General features: G+C 35.8%; 1 protein-coding gene across 1 annotated transcript in view; it reads left to right on the forward strand.

Moving 5' to 3' along the window:
• SLC17A6 (solute carrier family 17 member 6) overlaps positions 1-9,690 on the forward strand; it is an 83,074-nt gene that overhangs the window by 27,476 nt on the left and 45,908 nt on the right. Inside the window, exons 5-11 of the mRNA XM_080405446.1 lie at positions 1,760-1,847; positions 1,947-2,033; positions 2,911-3,053; positions 5,138-5,287; positions 7,441-7,573; positions 8,282-8,392; positions 9,220-9,347. Of these exons, the coding sequence (XP_080261572.1) occupies positions 1,760-1,847; positions 1,947-2,033; positions 2,911-3,053; positions 5,138-5,287; positions 7,441-7,573; positions 8,282-8,392; positions 9,220-9,347 (840 nt within the window). The remainder of the gene's footprint in view (positions 1-1,759; positions 1,848-1,946; positions 2,034-2,910; positions 3,054-5,137; positions 5,288-7,440; positions 7,574-8,281; positions 8,393-9,219; positions 9,348-9,690) is intronic.

The raw sequence follows: 9,690 nt of genomic DNA on the forward strand, positions 1-9,690 counted from the left end.
AACTAGCAATTGTAACTTTTTGGGGCAAATAAGAATTGCTTTCAGTTTATTACTGATTTTCAGCATAATAGATTTCAACGTATGAATTACAGATATTTAATTTTCCTTCATCTATAAAATTAAACAGCAAAATTTTCTCTTGCTAAAGAAGTCAGTGAGATATGTATTTAACACTGAAACTTCACTGAAATGATGTACTGCATAGGGTTTATACTGGTGCTGTTCTCAACAGTTACTTGCTGTCCAGCCTCACAGGTAATAAAGAATTAAGCTTTTATCGTAGGCCTTGACCATGTTGTTGTTGGAATGAATGGGATATTTACCATAACTTAACAGAGAAAAAAAGTGAGCCTGCCTTCTAAATTTATTTGTTTGTTTGTTTCTTTAGTGAAAGACAGACTTTTAGGCCTGTGATCGCTGGTTCTTTGTTTCTCAGGCCAGTTGCATGAGCTTGATTTTAACTCGGGCACTTTATTGTATAAAAGGAGTCCAAAAGGGTGCAGAATGGGCCTGAAAGTTAGGTAACGGTCAATCAAGTTCTTGAAGTATATCTGTATAAATCTGGATCCATTCCTGAATAGTGATCTGCATGTACAGAGGTGTGCTTGACTGCAAAGAGGAGAGGAACAGAAGCAAGTGGGTAATTACAAAATAAAATAGCTATTTGAGACCCCCTCATTTCTGTGATGCTGTTTAAAGGAATTGTGAATGCAAAACATCCTTGACAGGACCACTTGAAGAAGTTTTACAATAAATCATGGCAATCTTAAGATTAAGTCTTTAAATCGTTGTTTTTTTTTTTTTTTAATTGACAAAAGTACTGAAACAAACATGAAATTGGTTATAGGACATTCTTTCAAACCAAATTAATTTATTTTACCACCTTTTGCATATTGAGACTGATAAGCTCAACATTTATGGTAACTTCAATATTTGCAAAAAGTTATTAATTTTTTCTACTTTTTGCATAGGAAGCAAAACATCAGATTAAGAGAAAAGTGACTCTACATAACTGCATACATCATGATTCCTAAAGAAGAATTTTGTGGAAAATTTCTCTACATTTCCTATTACATTTTCTAGAATTGCAACAGTTCAGGATGTAATTTTGTTGTTGTTTTTCTACTATTAAGTTAAAGGCTAGTTTTGAAAAGAGATCTAAAAAGTAACTGGTTTAAAATCAAACCAACTAACACAATTCAATTATGTGCCCTAAGTGCTCAAGAAGGTTCATTAAAGACAAAGACAGTGAAAACCTTCTCTCTTAACATTATGTTTTTAAGTTCGTATTGATCTTATTTTCTAGTTCTAAAGCAGTGGAACAGTTATCTGTATTTCCTAAATGATACTTTAAATGTTAGATCAAAAAAAGCTATAAGGCCACCAAAACAGGGCTGAAGAAATCAGCCCAGCATTAGAAAGACTCCAGAGGGTCTCTGTTTTCATCCTGCCCTTGACTCTGGTACTTGTGCATTAAGATTCTTTCTTTTTAATTATTTGCAATTCTTTCCTGGAAGGAGGAGGGGACCAGAAGGAAATAAGTATGTTTTATATCAGTTTCATAAGGCCACTTGAATGATTTGGAGTCCCTTTTCAGCTTTAGTAGAAACTAAAGTTTTTCTATGGCTGTGCTCAAACTGTGCTATAGAAACGCAAAACATTCTCAACTTCTTGTTTGTAGCAATTAAAATATCATGCAAAGACAATGAAATGAGTAATTGATCATCATTAGCTAACTTGTGGCACACCCATTCCCCAGGGGGTCACCTACCCTGCCTGCCACGGTATTTGGAGCAAGTGGGCCCCCCCATTAGAAAGAAGTAGGTTAGCAACCACTTCCTTTTGTGGTGAGTAACTTTCTATTTTTGTCTTTCTTTCATTTGTCCCGTAAAAGTATTTTGAGATTGATTTTTGCTCCCTTTTCATCTACATGTCTTGTTTTGTAGGTTCCTATGCAGGAGCTGTGATTGCAATGCCTTTAGCTGGAATTCTAGTGCAATATACTGGGTGGTCTTCTGTGTTCTATGTGTATGGTATGCATTTTTGCTCATCTCACTCCAATATTGTATGACCTTACTCTACCTTTTCTAAAAATGTAAAAGCTACTCTTAAGAGGCCAAAAAAAAAGGGAAGTGGGTCCATAAAGCTAAAAATACAGCCAAGAAAAGGACAAAAAAAAGAACAAAATTTAAAGGAAAGAACAGGAAAGCAACATTAATAAATAAGAAAAGTACCTAGTTTTTGGTGAAACCTTTGTCATTTCTAGTACAACCAGTGCAAACTGCCATACAGATCTGTATAATCTCTGATCATGTAATGTTACTTTTTCATTTATACAGCTGTAAGTTTAGAGTACCTGCCCTGATTGAGATGTCCTGTTTTTTATCTGAAGACCTATATAACTTTATTCACACTAGTTGTTCTACCTTAACTTACACTGATGGAAAAGAATGTCCCAAAGGAGTTCATTCTGCAGTGTAAAATTGACGTGACTTGGGGAGAAGCCTTACAGAAATTTACTAAACTACTCAGGAAGTGCATTGCTATGTTGAAAACAAGGCCACAGTCTTGTATTTTGTAGGTAAAAAAAATTAGTGCAGTAATCAAACAACAGTGGCTTAATGCAGAATGGAAATTCATTTACAGGCTGGTGAAATGAAATGAAAGCTGTTTCATTGCATTGTGTTGTACAAATCGATGTTAAAATACCAGTGAATATTCACTTCCAGTGAAATAATTCTGAAATAAAAACCAGAGGACTTCACTGTGCTCCAGGTCTGCATGTATTTTGCACCAGAAAAAGTAACAACAATTGCCATTTATATAAGTTATAATTATTCACAGATTTTTTTTCCTTGTTTGCTGCTTTACTGTGTATTTCTTTTTAAAGTCCTTCTTTCCATTCCAAAGGGAGCTTTGGTATAGTCTGGTACATGTTTTGGCTTTTGGTTTCGTATGAGAGTCCTGCAAAGCATCCTACGATCACAGATGAAGAAAGGAGGTACATAGAAGAAAGCATTGGAGAGAGTGCCAACCTTCTAGGTGCAATGGAAGTAAGAATATTACTCATACACTGATTTCCTATGAGATAGTCGTTAAAAAAACCCAAACAAACAGAGACAAACAAAGAAACAAAAAAAATAAGCACCCTTCCTCTTTAGGACAGAAAAGCATTTTTCTGATTTTTTTTGGGGGTAGGGAGATCTGAAATCTGCTGAGGAACTTCTGGGTGGATATTGCTTCTGCACAAAAAAAATATAGGTTCCAGTTCTTCTAGAAGATCACTCATGGAAATTATACCTTTTTTTCTACTCCAAAGTATCAAAAAGAGCTACAGCTATGTTTGAAATTGCAACTTTATTGAGACTTTTATAGTATCTTGAGTTTAAGCAGTTAATTTCCTTCCTATATAATCCTTTCTGGAAGGTTTTCCTCTTCCTAAAGTAAACTGGAGGAAGAGCACTATTCAGTGTCTCTTGAAGTCCTCAGAACATCAGAAAAAGCAAATCCTGACTATTCTATTTGCGAGAAAGACTACAAGTTACAATACAGCATACTAGGAGATCCATAAGAATATTCCCCATTATCGTGCTAATTTTGCTGGAAACATGCAATCAAACTTCTTATGATCTGACTTATTTCTGTGCTGGTCTAGTTCTCAAGAATTCCTAAAAAAAAAGCTGTGACCTCAGAGAATTATCCAGCCACTAAACAATCCTATCGTGTAAAATAATAATTTTCTTATTTCTCTAACTATTGAAAAGATTCAAAGAAACTGTCACCATGCTTACTGACTCAAGAAAATATAAAAAAATATTTAAGCCTCAGTTCATCTGCTGAAATTTTTACACCATCTATTCCCAGCAGACCCTCACTACCACTCTTCCTTATGTTTTCTAATTGGTGAGAACATTTGTTCTTGACTGAACTCAGGGGAAAAAAAATTCTCTTAGTAAAAAAACTTGGATCCAGATTAAATAGGGAACTGGAAATATTACGGAGTCTTTTCTTTGATAGCTGACATTTTTAGGTGTTCTTGAGGGAGTGTCTGGGGTGATAATTCAATAGCATTCAGCAGTATTCATGGGTTCTTATACCTGTAAGTGCCTTGGAAAATCTGACATGAAGTGAGAGACTTCAGAGGATGTCCATACATTTATAACTTGGGCTGGATAATTTCTATCTTGTTGCTTTTTAATTAAACATTTTTTGGGAGTGATTAGTTTGTATCAATAGTTCAGTTGTTTCCAGAGTATTTAGGCTGAAATTCTTCCCATTGTATCAAGTAAGCTTTTCTGGCTGGCTTCTCATTAAGTGACAATGGATCCTTAGCTTTCATGTAAGTGTAATTTAATCCGTATGCAAGGTATTGCAAATATCCATCTATGGGCTGTTTTGCTTTGAAGAAAAGCCAGCGTTCAAATTGACAGTAGATTAAATTCAGCCTGAAACCTTGCTGAAGCAATTTTCCAACACTCATCTGGGGCTGGATCCTGTATTTGGATCAACACAGATGGGCAGAACCCTGGGCTCATGGAGAGGTGCTGGGACTCAGCAGGATTGTAGTTCTTCCCATCTGTCTTTTTCTTTTTTTTTCACCCCATTATGTGATTTATTTTAAAAATACAATAACACAAACAAAAAATATATTGACCAAGCAGTTTCAGCTGAGGCTTGATAAAAAAACCATTCAGAATTCTGGGATTAAGATTTAAATGCTAAAATACATGCTTAAAATAAATCTGGATAAATTTGTGTACCTACAGTGTAAAATATGACTGTTGCCTTAGATACAGCAACATTGTCTTTTGAAGATATATTATTATTTTGGACTTAGACAATCATGTTTACGTGATTGAGATAATGGCAGTTGTGCATGAGTGTTGTGACATAGCTGAGTATCACTGAGTTTCTCCACTTCTGCATTTTGTGGTTATTTTTAATTGCTTTTGTTTTGAAATTAAATCTTGGTCATCCAAATTTGGTTGCATGTACTTTATTTCATTGGAATTCAGATACATAAAGCTGTGATCGATGAGTCTTTTGGAGTACAGGTGAAAAGAACAGATAGGGGAAGGGAAGAAAGACAGCTGATAATGATTGAAATGGTGACTGGATCCCCCTTTCTATGTTTCAGAAATACAAAACTCCATGGAGAAAATTTTTTACATCTATGCCAGTCTATGCAATAATTGTTGCAAACTTCTGTAGAAGCTGGACTTTTTACTTGCTACTTATTAGTCAGCCTGCTTACTTTGAGGAAGTGTTTGGATTTGAAATAAGCAAGGTATGTAAAAATAATGTAAAGCTTTTAACTTAGCAAAGTAAATATCAGAGCTACATTTGTGATATTTATTAGGAAGAAAAAAGAAAAGTGTTCTGCATCTTTATCATGGGTTTGCTAGTCTTAAATCTTATCCTTCCCCATTCCTGTTCCCTTGACCAGCACATATAAGTGAAGTAACAACAATGACAAAGGATTGAAGAGGGGAAGGTGAAGGCAGGATGAGATTTAGTGATGATCTACTTGGGGCTGTATGGCAAAAAGACCTTCAGTTAAGTGCTTGAAACCAGATCATGCCTGATATTAGTAAGGTATCGAGACACCCATTACACTTCTGTCCCTTACACCCCAGGGGATGCAGGATCCCACTGAAGCTGTAAAGAAAGCATTGACGAGTGGTTCCATTTTTCCAAGCGCATTTTACAAAGCAGGACCACCTAGTTTTAGGAAGGATAGTACAATTTATCACCTTTCTATGGTCCACTTTAATGTGGTGAGAACTGATCCCCCTTTTTCACTTAGGAAGCAAAAGAGATGGTGGCAAAATATGACACATAAGGATGATCTGAGGTTCCACATAATTCATATGAATTTTGAATAAGACCTGTAATGTAAATATGGATATATGCAAACAAGCCTTCAGAGCTTACAGTAAGCTTTCTAGTAACACAGATTTCCTTCTTGTGAAAGTGATGGGGGCTTGTGCTTCTGAGAGACCTGTATTGTTTTGATATTGTTCCGTGAGGTAATGTCACCCTAAATTGTGGTGTAAGTGACAATTAGATGCATAGCTTCCAAAGGTTCACCGTATTATGGAATAATGTCAAAATTATGTAATGCTATCCTGCATTTAAAGATGGGTTTCCTTCTGTAGCTGGAGTTATAAGAAGCTTCACTGTGCTTGAAACATCATCTGTTACACATGGAATAAAATGGTCACATCCTATAGAATTAATCTGATCATTTTGTTCTAGAAGGTTTTTCTTAGAGTGTATTCAAAGAAATGTGGAACTTTGTAAAGAATGACAGCAAAGTCAGTTTTCACCTGCTGTGGATATGGATGCTCATAAATGAATAGCTGTCATTTAGCCAAGAACACCTCAAAGCAGTAACTACAACACCATAGTTACCTCATAGTTAATACCTGGCTGATTGGGAGAAACACCTATTAGCATGAAGCTAGCTGTCACAACCTAGTTGCCACATATAAACTGCAGTGAAATACAAAACTGTACAACTTTAATTGAAAAGTAGAGAAAACTTGTTTGTTCTCATGGAGTCTGTCATGCTGGTGTAACTCAAGTCAGACTCCGGGCCAGCTGATACGCTCTCCAGACAAGAATTATCCAAAAACCCCTGTGCTTAAGCACTTGTTTAGACATACCCAATAATCAGAATTCCCTGTTAGAAGAAAAGCTATGCGTACTAAACCCAACTATCTGCAAGGCAGTTATGTTGACAGAAGATAGCAAGTGGCAGTTTGTGCCATGCTCACAGATACCCTGTCCTGCTTTGAAGGAACGGTCTTCAAATATGCTATTATATCTTGGAACAGTCACCACATAATTACTGTGTCTTACATTGCTAGTATGTATAGCATTTTTAATGTTGTCAATGGATATTTAGTGCGTTATCTTTCACTACGTACAGAGTTTCTCAGACATATCTTTTGCCCACGTGAAATTTGAAGCTTGAGGCGTGGTCAGAAGTCAAAGGCAAATGGTGATTGTGCATGTGAGGAATCTGTTTGGACATGTTAGATTTGCAGGGCAATGCTATGCCAAACACATCACCCCCAGAAATGTAGTAATTCAGTTCAACACATTTGATCATAAATTTTCTGAAAAGAAAGGGCAGAGGGACTATAAGCCAGGGGAAAAAGGCCATTAGCTTAAACATAAACTGAAAATGATTGCATACAAAAAGTGTCACAGCATCAGAGGATCTTAAAAACTCTTCCTGTCCTTCATAAATTTCTATGACAACTTGAGATCGCACCAGTTTTATTCACTTAATAAACAAAGGTAAGATTTTCAGTTTTAGCACATAGCCTGACATTGAAGAGAAACAATTAATTAATTGCTGAATGCTTCAGAAAATGAAGAATCAATATTTTCTTATGGTTTATACTCTACTAATGCTAGTGATTATTTTAGGTGGGTATCTTATCTGCTGTGCCGCATTTAGTGATGACAATTATTGTTCCTATTGGGGGACAAATTGCAGACTTTTTAAGAAGTAGGCAGATTCTTTCAACCACTACTGTGAGAAAGATAATGAACTGTGGAGGTAAGTCTTCCTATTTTATTAAAAAGCTTCTTGTACAGATTCAATGTCCATATAGGATGCTGTATACAGTAACCAAACTGCATGGCTTTATGTATTTATGAAACAATGCTTCGTGCATTTTTTGTGCATTACAGATGTAGTTCCTAAATAAAAGTAAACACAGTTGTTCGTATTCCCAGGTTCAATATATATGTTTGGTATTTGAAAAAGCATTTAGACTGTTAAAGAAACAGATGAGCTTTTTGGGGGTAATTTGCCTACCCTTAGCTACTTACTGAAACTTAGCTCCTCAGCTAAACACCCTCTGCAGTAAAAAAGCCCAGACTACCTGAGATTACATAGCTGACTGGAGAGGTTAAAGTTACGTGAGCTGAATCCTGGCTGTGATAAGGTCTGCAAAATTCATAAGCTGATTAAGTGTATATTCCCATTAGGGTTGGCTGGAATGACCTAACCAAATCAGAAGTATTTCTTTTCATCTTAAGACTGACAGGAAGTAACAATAAATTAGCATACAAAGAACAAAATAAGGATTATTTGAGATAGCAAGGGCATGTGATTTTTAGGGATGAAAGAAATACCTGATTATATTCCACTCTGAGGTAATGTTTGCCTCTGTCTTCCTATGGAATATTATCATATCCTAAGGCCTGTGATATGTGAGAGGGAATTAAATCTGATGCTTGGTTTTCCTTATGATTTCCCCAGGTTTTGGTATGGAAGCAACTCTTCTTCTCGTGGTGGGATATTCTCACAGTAAAGGAGTGGCTATTTCATTCTTAGTGCTTGCTGTAGGCTTTAGTGGATTTGCCATATCCGGTAAGATTATATTACTGTTATTAGTAACTTATTTTAACCTACAAGATAGAACATCTCATTTGGTTTTTATTCACCAATATAAGTTAAACAAAACTCAGAATTCCAAATGACATTATTTATGATCATTACTAAGGCATGTACAATTAGTACCACATTTTGGTTTCTGTTTTCACTTACTCAAGTGCTTATTTTGGGGACAATGAGTTCTGTCACTTCAGAGAAGTGTTTTTTCCTAAGATTATTTAAATGGTTACTGCCTAAATTTCAACAGAATCAAGCTGCTGGAAATGCAAGAAAACAAACAAATATTTATAAAAATAATTAACAAATCTTGTCTAGATAATGTCTTTTTGCTCCCTTCATTTTACCACTCAAGAACAGAAGGGAAATCCCTTCTGCTGGTCTGTGTGACAAAAAGAAAAATGTGGGCAACAGGAAAGGGAAGTGGTACAAGCTGGAAGAAGAAATACATGTTATTTACAGCATGGAATGGTCATGAATGACACTGTGAAATATGAACTTTATCCCTGCTTAAGTATCTTCTGGGTTCTCTGCTCTGCACAGTCACTACTGGTATTATTTTTTTTTTAAACTTCAATTTTGGGAAGAAAATACATTAGTTATGCTTTTACAATATATTTTTGCAAGAAAAAGAAAAGCCACCCTCCCTAGGATTATTTAACCATTACAAGCCTTTCAGGGAAAATGAAGTGCAATTAACCAATCCAAATACGTCATAGTAAAATTGTCAAGTGATAGCATTACTTTTCAGAACTGAAGTAATGCTGTGCTTTTCACGTGAATGTTTGCTGACCTTTGTATTGCAGGATTCAATGTCAACCATTTAGACATTGCCCCAAGGTATGCCAGTATCTTAATGGGGATTTCTAATGGAGTCGGGACCTTGTCTGGAATGGTTTGCCCTATAATTGTTGGAGCAATGACAAAGAACAAGGTAAATGGCAGTACAGTTTTCAAAACTTCCAGTTTAATATGGGAATCCAGGTTTCAAATAAAAGATTTTTCCATAATACAACCTGCCAGGGCATCTGTATTGAGTCTGGGACCTCCAGGGGATAGCATCCAGGAATGTGGAAATTTGAAGCATGCTTCACTATATGCTCACCAGGTCAAGGTTTTTTAGGTTAAAGAAAAGAGATTTTTTGAAAGAAAGATGCATATAAATGATAGGAAACTGGACACTTAGATGTTTTAGCTGTGCTGACTATCACAGCCTCAATCCCTAATTTAAATCTTTCAGCTCAGAAGAATTAGATAAGTCTATGCACTAGTCTGAT

The sequence above is a fragment of the Falco punctatus genome, assembly GCF_963210335.1.
Source record: "Falco punctatus genome assembly, chromosome: 10".
NCBI classification, from domain to species: domain Eukaryota; kingdom Metazoa; phylum Chordata; class Aves; order Falconiformes; family Falconidae; genus Falco; species Falco punctatus.